Source organism: Aedes albopictus, chromosome 3 (genome assembly GCF_035046485.1).
Source record: "Aedes albopictus strain Foshan chromosome 3, AalbF5, whole genome shotgun sequence".
NCBI classification, from domain to species: Eukaryota; Metazoa; Arthropoda; class Insecta; order Diptera; family Culicidae; genus Aedes; species Aedes albopictus.
The window spans coordinates 291,491,159-291,504,472 of NC_085138.1; the positions used below are offsets into that span (position 1 = coordinate 291,491,159).

The 13,314-nt window shown below is 39.3% G+C and overlaps 1 protein-coding gene across 10 annotated transcripts in view; it reads right to left on the reverse strand.

Annotated features, from left to right (window-relative positions):
* Positions 1 to 3,199: 3,199 nt before the first annotated feature.
* LOC109415955 (uncharacterized) overlaps positions 3,200 to 13,314 on the reverse strand; it is a 163,067-nt gene continuing 152,952 nt past the window's right edge. For 5 of the 10 annotated variants that reach the window (XM_062861265.1, XM_062861263.1, XM_062861261.1 and 2 more), the window contains exon 3: positions 3,200 to 5,857. In XM_062861265.1, the coding sequence (XP_062717249.1) occupies positions 3,499 to 5,857 (2,359 nt within the window). In that variant the 3' untranslated portion in view covers positions 3,200 to 3,498. Of the gene's footprint in view, positions 5,858 to 11,105; positions 11,437 to 11,518; positions 11,818 to 13,314 lie in introns of those variants that run through there. The other 5 variants (XM_062861266.1, XM_062861262.1, XM_062861267.1 and 2 more) reach the window with 4 other exon arrangements.

A 13,314-nucleotide genomic window follows, 5' to 3' on the forward strand; every position in this document is an offset into this window, starting at 1 on the left:
TATTTCAAAAAAAAAAACGTCGTAAAAAACCGCGTTCTTTCAAAACCCGTCGTAAAAAAAACGAGTTTTTTTCAAAAACACGCGCAAAGTAGTCAGGATTGCATCTAACGTGACTTGAATTTTTTTGACTTTTTTACGACGTTTTTTGAAATAACGCGGTTTTTTACGACGGTTTTTGAAATAACGCGGTTTTTTACGATGTTTTTTGAAATAACGCGATTTTTTTTACGCGGTACCATTACCGTCGTAAAAAAAAACTTTAGTGTACGTAAAACGGGGTAACTTTGATAGCTTTTCAGCGATTTTTCTTTATATTTTTCCATGTAACAGTATTCCCCCTAATTTTATATTTTTAAAACAAGTACTGGGGTATAAGTTATCAATTGCAATTGAAAGATCCGATAATCTCAAATAGTTTGGGTAAGTTTTAGTTTTTCATATGAGCGAGAATCAGATTTTCATTTTGGGGTAACTTTGATAGTGCCCTGAAAACACATCAAATCTTAGAAAACAATCACAGATTGAAAACTTAGGAGTATGAACATGATAAGAGAAGCGTTGTGGAATATATCAGATGGAACTTTAATATCAAAACATTGTTTTTTTTTTTTACTAAATTCTACATTTAAAAAATGAGTTTGTGCAATAAAAAAAACATTGTCTTTGTAAAAATATATGTTTAACGGAACATCAACATATTATTACATGCTATTCATGGTAAGTTTTCTTTTTTTGGGTAGTTTTTGAATGTTTCATTAACAAATTTCGAACAACACTGATTGACCTACATAAAATTACAAGGGCATTGCATACTTTTAGGCGTTTATCGTTGTATGGAGATTTATGACCAAATTTACAAAAATCCTTCCAGTTCGTAAAAATACACTTTGTTAAGAGATTTAAGGCCAGATTTGGAATCTACTATGATAGATCTATCGGGAATAAGCAACCATTCATTAAAAAATAGTTCAAACGAAGTCGTATAGCAGATTGTTCGGAGGGGTTGACAAATGACAAAAATATCAACAATTTATATTTTTTGCCCAAAAAGTTGTATATAAATTAGGTTTTATAAATACGCCTAAGATGAACTATCATATGTATAGAATTGATCTACGTTTGCTTTTTCCTTAACTGATTAAAGGAATCATGGTTAAAAGATAAACTGTACAATGCCTGTCGCGCTATCAAAGTTACCCGCATTATCAAAGATACCCCGTTTTACGGTATATAAAAATGCAGTGGCATACGTGGGACCGCGCATAACTCGCGAACGGAACGTCCGATTTGGATTATCTTTATTTTGTCTGTTAGTTTTCACCCAAGGAAGGTTTATGAACCAAAAAACATTGAATAATTGAAAGTTTTTGAAAATCGAGTTCTCAGACATTTTGAACGGGGACTTGGACTTGGCTAGGGACTTGAAACGCCAAAAAACGCAGTAAGCAAGACAAAGTTTGCCGGGTACAGCTAGTTGTTTATGAAATCCTAAATCATTTGAATGGTATATTCCTTTACATTTTTTATTCTGAAACTCTTAATTATTGATAATCTTGAAATGGCTCGAATTGAAAAAAAAAAACTGGAATTGAAATTCTGAGATGAGCAAATTTTGGCCTACGTGGTTTATGAACAGCACCTTATTGCCTTTGTCCCCATATCTACGTTTGCTACGCCGTTTAGGCGCTGCTTCTACCTTTCAATAACCTTATGTCCGTTCAGATTGAAACTCTCGTTCTTATTCCTGCATTATTTCGGCTCATGGCCCTGTTACGGTAGAACTTGCGTATTCCTTGAGAACGGCACAGCAGTTAGGGGTATTAGGGGCATAATGGACACCCGGGGCGAAATGGACACCCCTGTTTTTGACGAAACCGTTGAATTTTAGGCAAAACTTTTAATGCATAAGTGTAAAGGAACAAGTCATTGTTCTATTTATCAAAAGTACCATACATATTCCTTCAAAATAACCAAAATATCATTGAAATTGAAGTATGTTTTCCATATGGTGAATTTCTTATAATTTCGAAGCAGCAGCAAATAAGGTATTACGAGTGTTTGAGTGTGCCCACCGAATTGTTAGCTTATCTACATGTATACGCAGATTTAGCAATGGATAAAGTATTATATTTTTGATCAGAATTTACTCAAAATAGTAGTTTAAATGCTGTAGTCGATTCGGGGCGAAATGAACACTGGCAATTATGAATGGATGTACGCGCGTTGCATACTGTTAGGCGTTTTAGTGAGTTTGTAAAAAATCAATCCGATTATTTTAGTCTAAAATTTATTTAATTAACTTTGATGTTATGTAAACTCGTCTAAGATGGAGTATTATATCTGTGATATTGATCTCCGTTGGCAAATTATTTAACTGGTCGATGTTATCAAAGATACAGCATAAAATATTCAGGGGTGTCCATTATGCCCCGATGGGTGTCGTTTTCGCCCCGTACCTTTCCTGCCAGCCCCAAAAAACACACGGTTTACAATTCATTATTTCTTCACAATATGTAATGACATTCTACCTGCTGTAAATGATTGAAATACGTAGGAAACAAGTTAAAGATGTAAGCCAACTGATAATATGTTAAGTTTTTGTCCGTTATACTCATTTGCTTAGGGTGTCCATTATGCCCCTAATCCCCCTACATTTGCTCGCATACCGCTTATTCCAGGCAGGTGGCGTTTTTTTTTTCTTTCAAAAGCGGCGGGTCCGCTGTTTGTATCGTTCAACATTCTGCCGGGTTCCATACTGCAGTAATACCGACCTCGTTGTAGTTTTCTCTTACAAAATCGCTCAGCACTGCTCATCCATTCCTCGTACCCGACTGACCAGCTTGGCCATCACCAGGTACTACCTGGTCAGGGTCATTGTTAGCGCCACGATAAGTACTGATACCGATAGAGCCGGAAAAGTGTTGTCAATCATTCAGAACGTAGCTGATTTGAGATTCAGTCTGCTGTGGTATCACATAGGCACTATCCATAAACTACGTAGACTTTTTTTAGGCCATCTCAGATCGCCCCCTCCCATTCGCGGTCCCACTTCCTATCTCCCACCACCCTTCCCCTAAAAGTCTAGGTAGTTTATGGACGGGTCATAAACCATGCAATATTTAATACAGGAGTTCTACTCATGAGAACACCTGTGTCAACATAATAAAGGATTTCTTTCACAATAATTCAGATAATCACGTCAATTGTTATTTCTTTTCTTTATTTAGTAACGTTCAACACAAACTAAAGTAAAAGTAATTCAAATGTATGGCAACAAGGAAATTAAATTGATTGTTTAATTTTGAATTAAAAATTAAGTTTAAACATTAATAAATAAAATACAAAAAACGACTAGAATTCTTTCTCATTAAATGATTCGTGTTAATTTGTCTATCTCAAATAAAACTCTGTGAAAATTTAATTAGCTATTACATTCTTAAGGTCTAGTCTTTGGCAATAAAAATTGTGATTACATTCTAACCGATCCTTGCCTTGTCGTCAGCTCTGACGTTCCCGGGTAAGCGGATCGGAATGGAACATCGGTGATGACGTGGATAACGGAGAAACAGGCTGTGATGATCGTCGGTGGACTTCCAATTGCATTACTTCCGGTGGTGGGGTTGAAATGGATGATGGAGTTGGTACGGATCTTTCGCTGAGGCCGTTGCTTGCACGAGAACTGGGACACTCGAGAAGAGGACTGTCCTCGTCCAGGCGAAGGTCTGCAGAGGCACTCATTGACAGCCCATCGTGAGGATGCTCTCCGGAAGTCGTTCCCTGCTGCTGTTGTAGCTCTCCGGGAAGATAGTCTTTCCAGCTTCGGAAGAGATAGCGGGTAAATTTTCGTAATTGTCTAAACTTACAATAGGTCGCACCTTCAGCCGATTGCATTTGTTGGGTTTGGATGAGGAACCCTTTCTCCTTGAAAGTTTTCTCCAGGGACTCACGCTGAGACGAGCGCCGTGAACGACGCCTGGCACGACGTGCTTCACTGTACTCAGAAGGTTGTTGACGTCGGTGCTGGTTCAAAGGGTTTCCCGGTGAAGCTAATCCGGTTAGACTAGCTGCACTGGGAAAGTCCGGGATTTGCAGAATGTCGTTGCTAAGTCCCAGCGATGGAGGTGGCAGATCGCAGGCTATTTTCTCAACCGGAGGAGTGTTCAGGAATGCTCCGGTAGTGGTAGTTGAGTGGAGACTGCTCTGTTGTAGACTCTCACGGGGGAAGAACTCATAGCCTCGCATAGATTTATCTCCCGTTCCGGAGTAATACCGGAAGTTTCCTCCAGAGTCTACACTGAGCATCTTTTTCTCCTGGAGGCACGGTTTGGCCCCACCAGTAAACTTGAACTTACAAATGCTAACTTCCGTGGCAGGATTTGTACTGTTTTCCGCCGGAACTGGCGGGATGAAGATGGCTGATCGTTTTCGTTTCTGGGTTGGGGGTGAGTTTTTGCTGGTGGACGATTGCGAGTCTGATTGAGATTTGGAGACTTTTTCTGGTTTGATGAGTTGGGAAATTGGTTTGGGAATCAGTGTATGCTGTGGCTCTTGTTTAGGTGCGACCGGTGATGAAGGCGATGGTGTTGAACTGTTTGATGTAACGGGTAGTTTGGGGTTCAGTATTTCAGTTGGAGTACTGGGAACTGAATTAGAAGGAGATGAGCTGGATTGACCAGGAGTTATCGTGTTGTTGGTATCAACTAGTTTCTGATAGTACAAAGCCATAGGGTGAATAAAACTTCCCATATTTGGCCAGTACATGTAGCCCGGTGGGGTGTCCGCTGTTGATGGAGTATCCCCACTAGACGGTGTTGCTGCACCAGTGCTGTGCAGGTTTGGCAGTGACATTTTCATATTTGAAGCAAGTACTTGGTCAGTGTTGATGTCAGTTGGTGTAATGATTGGCGTTGGACATGAAGACTCGTAGACTTCATCGCTTTCGTTTTCTGAACTCGATAAATCTAGTGGATCACCTCCGCCATCTCTGACACAAAGATTCAATGGTTCTTCTCGTTTTCCCTTTCCATCCTGGAGATTTTTGTCGTTGGACATCAGGCGTCTTTCTAGTAAGCTACTGCTCCTAGTTTGTGTCCGATGTCCATTGTTTGCCCTATCTTGTAGAGATTCTGGTTTGGGCGTTCCTGGCAATATTGTACCATAATTCTTGTATATCAAATGGCAGATGTCAGCCTTCTTTGGCTTTCTGCCTCTTCGAGGTTTTGAATTCTCCAAAGTCATTTCACCCATGTACGGTAAATCGCTATAGCTGACGACTTTATTCCTCTGGGTTCCAGGAGATGACCGTTGTAAGGCGGATTCCGTTTCATCTTTAACGGGCGCCAAGGAAACGCCCTCTTTTTGAAGTTCCAAAATCTTCTGTAGCCAATTCCTTACCGATTCGTTGGTGCGGTCTTCACGTTCCTGTTCCGCTTGCTTTTCCATCCTGCCAGAACGTGTTCCGCCGTAGTTTTGCAGTTGCTGCTGTTGTTCTCGTTTGGCTGCGATGTTCTGGGTTGCCTCATAATGGTCCAGATATTCTGGTGGCAGGGCTTGGTGATGGAACCGTAACTTGATGGGCCCTTTGCGTCGTTGACGGCCGGTACCTCCGGCAGCAGCCCCGCGGCGATTCGACTGTCCACCGGATTGCTTCGTGGGCGTGGGCAGTGGCGATACGGGCGTATCGGGAAGTTCTGGCGAGAGGATCGATGTGGGCACGACGATGCTGTTGCGATGCTTCTGCGTGGGTGGGGGAGTGGGTGATGAACACATTGACTGGGACGCGGTAGCAACGCTAAGCTCATTATCGTTCTGATTGTCGTTGGTGCCTCCGGAGATAAGCGGATCGTCCGAACTGCGTCTGGAAATCGAAACAGACGGAATGAAAAGTTTAATGATTCAAGTCATTATCATTTTGTCTTAATATCTTAGTTAACCTTCTTCGTGCATTAGCTTGCGCTCAACTCGCTGACGTAGTGCACGTTTAGGGGTCATAATGACCCCAATGCACGACGAAGATTAATAAAGCCAAATAATTATTTACAGAAGAAGACTAGAAGAAAATAACAGAAAAAGTAGAAGCAAAAACGTATGGAATGAAGTTGGTTCTTCTAAGACATCATGGACATTCAAGCAACTGTAATTCTTTCAATAATTCACAAAACATAATTAATATAATAGAATTAAAATAGACACCACTGTCATGCCCTATTAAAGTTGTTTTCTTACATGTACAGGGTGTCTACTACATGGGAAAAAACTTGGACACCGGGAATCATCAGGGACTTTCATTTAACCGTTATGTGGTCGGCAAACTTTTTGCTTTTTTCTACACCGTGTATTTTAAATGGGTACTGGGTACCCGGGTACCCTGCCGGCCACATAAGGGTTAACAGGGAAATCATTGGAATACTCAGAAAATATCTTGAATACTCCGAGATATTTTGCACCGATGAAAAAAGTAAAACATTGGGTGGTATGCATAAAATAGGTTTCACTTCTATGATTTTTTTAAGGTACACCGGGGCAAGATGAAACACCGGGTTAACATGATGTTTTTTTTAAGACACGGACACGTTTAGTACTTCCATTGAGCTATTCGCTCTTTGAAGGAAGCACGACACTAGACAACGGACTAGCATGCAACGCCCAGTGCGTGGCACAGCCAAAAACTTTTCCTGACAGCTGCGGCGGGAATCGAACCCGCGCTCCTAGCACAATGCGACTAAATGCTTGGTGACACTAGCCGCACGACCACGAAGCCACAAATGATGGTGAATAGCTTGAATGCCATAACGCATAGTTTTTGATTCAAACAATCTTTTGGAGAAAGAAAAAATTCCAAACTGTTTTGAAATCTATTTCAAAGCTTCTCGTTTTATCTTGCCCCACCCGTTTCAACTTGCCCCGGTGTACCTTTCATGTGTTTAGTAAGAACCGTCAGAACAAATATGTTTTCCATAATGCCAAAACATCTTACTGAAAGCTTGTGGTTCCGTTAAGACGTTGAAAGTTCCTCCGGGTGATTAAGGAATCTGAATCTGCTAGAGTAGCCAGAGTAGGGCTCCTAGATCTAGCTGATAAATATTTCCGGCAAACCAAAGATTCGTATAAGATGCTGCAAATTCTATGTGAATGCGGAATCTGGAAGTTGAAATCCATCTGAAAAGGATTTTCCAGAAATTTTGAACTTCTTTTGAAATACCTCTTGGAATGCCTCCCAGTATTTCTCACAAGATTCCTTCCTTAATTTTCCACGCCATTTTTCTTCGTATTCCTTTTTAAATAGCACGCGATTGCTTGTGTAGTTTTTCATGGGGATCTTTCAAAATTTCTTTCAAGATTTTATTTTCCAGAGTCCCTTGTAGGATTTTTCCTGGAGTAGTTCCTCTTGCGTTTTGCCGAAACAAATTCCCGTGGGATTACTTCCCGGATTTATCTCGAGATCTCCACAAGAGGAAAGGATTTTTTTTCCAGAAAGGTGTTGTCGCGAAATTTCTCCTAGAGTCTGTTGTGATAACGTAGTTATTGCTGTGTGCAATCGAAATGCAAATATCAAACGCGGCATTTTTTTTTGCAATTTTTCATCGTAATAGGCTATTTTACCTTACGTGAATCTGCCAGGAAAAGGCCTACTTTCCCTTATTAAATTAGCAGTGCTGTAATGGTTCATTACAGCACTGATTTTCGTTGCGTAATGAACCTTTACAGCACGGTTTTCAGTTTTGATCAACATTTTGTTGCTTTGTGGACTAAGTTTTGAGAAATTGTAAGAACTGCACAGTATAACCTGCTATGACCAGTCTTTCATAAACATAGCTATGAACATCAGTGTGCAGTTTTATGAAAAAGCTTCGTTAAAAACTATCCTCAAGTGATAGTTTATGAAATTGCAATTTTTACAGCACTTGTCGTAATTATCCAACTCGGCAAGCCTCGTTAGATAAATGTACTCGTGCTGTAAAAATCACCATTCTGCACCTTGTTGCGTAAAGCCCAGTTCCGAGTTCAACAGGAATCGCTCAAGAAACTTCTTGACCGATTCCTGACAGAAACTTTCTACGGTGACTGCCATTTGATCTGTCATTCCTTCGCAACTGCGTACTGCGATCGCAGAAAAAAACTGTTTCTTGAGCGATTCAGGCAAGGAATTTCCCATGCATCAAGATAGGCTGAGAAATTCCTTCTGATCTGCAAACAGCCCTTAAACTACTATTAACAAGTAACCCGATGTCAGTGGGTGCATTTGGATCCATGGTTGGCGTTGGTTTTGGGTATGTTTGCTAAGTTTTCTTTACTTATACATAGTTCACTACCGTCAAACGGGGTGACTTGCAACGGCGGGGTGACTTGCAACACTTGATGTCTTCTGTATATGTTCATCAACAAAACATAAAAAACGGACGTTTACATACCAAAACTCAGTTGAACTATAAAGTGCACATACTATCTGAGTAGAAGCCACGATTTTTACTTTTATGAAAATAGTTCCAACAAAATATTCATAGATTTAACATTAGTATAAAAAAGTAACAAAAATGTGAGCCTCGAATCGTTACCTGCAAAAGAGTGAAAACAAAATTTCTCAAAAATAATATTCTATATGCGGATTCTATACATAATGAGCTATATGAATTTCCATTTTACTTTATAAAAATATTACAATATCTTTGTTATATTAATATGTTTTAAAATATTGTACCTAGACGGGGTGACTTGCAACACTCATTTTCTTAACAATTCAAAGTAAAGAAAAACGAAATATTGTTGTTTAACTAATAATTCACCAGCAAAAGTCTGAAGGATCATTATATGAACTGAAAAATATATTAAACTTATGTTAAATGAACAATTAGTAACTTGGTGTTTTTGAGCCCAATATTTCCATATAAAAATTCGCAATTCAATTTCCTATGTAAAAACAAATGTAAAAATCTGTAAAAATAAGTATGTCAGCCCAAACGATATCACAATAGTAGCAAGAATACTTATCAAATATGCTTGAAACTAAAAATTAATATCTGCGTGTTTGAAAAGGGATTTACATTAGGTGTTGCAAGTCACCCCGCACGACGTCTTGTATTAAAAACGACCTTATTTGGCTTTTTCAACATGAAAAAATAAATCAATCTATAACTTGTTCACTATATTTTATAGAGGGGCCGGCTATTAAAACTATTACAATTAGTTTGAATTTTAAAATTGAGTTTAATCAACATTTTGTGTTAGTTGAAGCTGAAAAGTGTTGCAAGTCACCCCGTTTGACGGTATCCTTAGCAATCTTAGCAACCTGATTGTTTAGCAGGTGTAATTAGATTGAATAAATTTTCATTGCATGTGCATTGTGCAAGCTTCATCCAAACTATCACGGAACAGATTTTTGCCATGTTAAGATAATATTTTTGATAGTTGTTGAGACTTTTGAGCTTATAGTAATTTATGTCATGATTTTTTGCCATTATGAATATGTTTCTACAGTTACACAAACAATGTTTTATTTTGAAAACAACCATATATTCTTATTAACTATGAAATGATAATAACAACTATGGATTTGTTGAATTCAGTTAAACATATCGACACCAACATTTCAAAAGGGCGTAACTACTTTTGGAATCATCACCTTCTTTTAAAAGCTGTGGATCATGTGTTATGATTTCCATGTTTTTCACAACAAGTACCAGATGGGAAAAACTCTCCTCTTTCCGACAACCACGGTGGTTTGAGTGTAAGGGAGGCAGTACGACCTACAGCTTTGAAAGAAGGTATTACTTCCAAATGCAGTTACGCCCTTTTGAAATGTTGGTGCCGATATTATAAAACATATTATGTTTAGTTGAATAATTGACATGATGATGTCGATTCCAAGCGCATATTCTCGTCCTTTTCAATATGGCGTCTGAGATATTCTAAACTCGCCTTCCGTATCAGTCCATCGAACAGCTCAGTAAGTATGCATAGAATTAATAACGAAAGCATTAAATTTTGATGTTTTTTCAAATTGCAGAAAATTACTTCGATATAGCCTCTTTGAGAATAATTGAAAGTGCTGGTACTGCCACCTTTACGGGCGTATCGAATCAAGCTTTGACCTTTGACGGTCTGAATAAATACCGAATTTCTCAGGTAATTTCATTGAATATTTAAAAATTCGCAGATACAACTGCATTACAAGCCCTTCATATTCATTTACTGGACCAACGACAAGTTTCGCTATCATCAGGATTAATTAATTAATTAATTAATCACTTGTCACGAAAATGACTTCAACTATTAATACAGTTAAATCAACCATACAGTTTATTCAAATCATAAAAAAAGTATTGTTGTATCAACTATGAAGCAACGACTATATAATAGTTGAATTGAACCTTTCTCCTAGTTATCTTTAAAGAATAGGAAATTTTAGTTGATTGAACCGTAAACCGAACGATGCATCGAAACAAGCTGCACTTGTTTATCCTGGCTTTGCTCATTTGCAAAAAGAGGCAGCTTTTCCAAATCGAGCGCACTTGTTTACATTTTTTTTAAGATTGGTGCTCTTGCAAACGTGAGTAGGGATCCAACTCGGCCATTGTGGCAGCCATATTTGTATTCTCTGATGTTTCTCCTTGAAAGAATTCAATAAAAGTAAAATAAAGGGTGTTCATTGAAATGTTATGGAAAACATGTTATTTTTCAGTTAAAAAGAAGTAAAAAAAATCGTAACATTGAGTATTTAAGTGTTGTTTTGATAAAATATGATAGTATTACATGCTTGAATCAATGCGTTAACAATTACTTCATTCTGATTGAAGTAACATGCATTTGAAGCTTCATAGTGTAAGAAATGGCACAAAAGTGTTCAAATGTCTAGAATGAACTACTTGCTTTATAAGACGTTCTTTTCAAATGAATCATGTCAAAAACAAAATTTGACATTTAATGTGATTTAAAACTAAGACACATTTATAACATATTTCGTCCAATTGAATGAACATAAAGCCATTTGTTGGCCATTTCATGCATTTTTCTACTAACTTCTGTATTTAAATAAACAGAATTTTAGATTTACATCTAACGGCCAATAAGCTAAAATTCAATTTTCATTATTCGACCCAGAAACTTACAGAAACTGGCTCCCGATATTGTTCGTGCTCCAGGGGTACAGATCTCGGTCGGCTTCCTCCAGTTTTCCACTCTCGTTGGCCTCAATCAGATCGCTGTTCTGACTTAGTTTGATCTCGTCGGCTATCGTCGTGGACTCGGGAATGATATTTCCTCCTATCACACCATGGTGGTGATGGTGATGATGTTGAAGACTCTGATGGTGAAGATGATTACCATGGATGTGCACGTTGAAATGCTGGTTCTGACTAGACAGATCCTTATCACCGCTTACGACGCTTCCGCCAAGAAGACCAAACTCCTCCTTGGTGAAGTCTTGCATGCTCCCGCCAACTGCGAAAAAGAGAAAAGAGAATGCATTTTTATTAGTTTTAGAATAGAATAGATATCTAAAAGTGGAATCTTTCAATTTGACCTGATTATTTTCACTAGCAAATGATCAGAGTCGCGGCACTAAAATTAAACTTCCTTCTTGGTGTAGAACTAGTTTGCAACAGCACTTATCCCTCTAACGGCGATTCCATTTTTGCCTTCCGGGAGCGGCCGGTGGCGCACCCACATCCACATGGTCTCGTGAAGCGGAGAAAATTCGTGTATAATACGGTTCAAAATAGAACAAAACATTGGTCAGTGGCATTTTTCGGCTTTCCACCCGCAACAACGCTGCAGCAATCCCAGCCCAGTCATAAAACACACAGCGAGAGAGAAAACCGTACATGCTCGAGCTCAGTTCCCATCATATCCCGTTCGCCATCATCACAGCCAGTGGCCAAGGCGCAACAACATATGTAGTGTGGCTGTGGCGATGCGATGGTGGCCCAGCGGCGCAGCGTCGCCGTCGTCACTTTTTTGATGCTCATCATAAGCTCGATGCCCCAGTTGTTGGGTTAGTCGAGACCGACGGTGATTCACCACCATAAGGTTTAAATATAGCAATGGCCAAGCGCATCGTGTAATTTTCCCCAATTCGTGATAAATTGTGTTTCCATGCAATGCAGCAAGACTGTTCTATTTCGTTTTTCGAACAGCGCGCAGCGGGGCTCCTCGAGTTTCTTTTTCAAAGTCGAATAAACACGTGTTGATCTTAGTAACTGAAGCGAATGTTGATGATTGGAAACATGATTTCTGGTATGGCGATCAAATGTTTTTGACATTATTGAAAATATTTATATTTTCAACGACTTTTTCACCAACAATGTTGTCTTGAATAATATCTCGTCTATGGCTAGATGCAATTTTGCATTACTGGGAACAATTGTGTACAACAATCTCCAGAATTAAAATGCTTCATCGCCGAGGTCACATCTGACCCCTCCTGCCCCAAACGGGTTATATGGAGACGCACGGTTGGTAGTTGTTTCACGCTAATACCCATCGCTATTGGCGAGTTGTCTTTCAACATGTTGAATTCCGTTCGGCGCCAACATCGACTCTGACCACTACCTGATGATGATCAATCTGCGTCCAAACTCTCCGTAATCAACATACTGTACCAACAGGAAACGGAATCGAAGGAACGGCTGGTTGCTCTGTAGAAGTTTCCAGAAATTTACGTTACAAATGCAAGCGGGAGCAGCAGACCCGCTGTTTTCGGGGGAAATGCCATAAGGGGGTCTCCAGTTAGCCTAGTGGTTAAGGCATGGATCTCCAATCCGGAGACGGCGGGTTCGATTACTGTTCCGATCGGGAAAATTTTCTCGATTCCCTGGGCTGGGCATAGTGTATCATTGTACTTGCCTCACAATATACAAATTCATGCAATGGCAGGCAAAGAAAGCCCTTCAATTAATAACTGTGGAAGTGCTCAAAGAACACTAAGTTGAAGCGAGGCAGGCCAGGTCCAAGTTGGGACGTTGAGACATGAAGAAGAAAAAGCCACAAGGAAACAGAGTGTAACGTAATGGCACAAGACTTTGTATAATTGTAATTCAGTGATAGTGGCGCCACTTTCCACTTTGATTAAACTTTAATGGTAAGAATAATGATTTACTCCTGCCATTAAAATTTTAAATTGTTGTGTTTTTGTTCTTTTCATTGCTTATAGAGCGAGAGGTCAATGGAAAAAGGTCGACGAATGCCTTAAAAGTAAGTGACCTTTTTTGCACACAGACATACAAACACACATACACACATACAGACATTTGCTCAATTCGTCGAACTGAATTGATTGGTATATGTGATTTGACTTTCCGTGCCTTCTATCCAAAATTC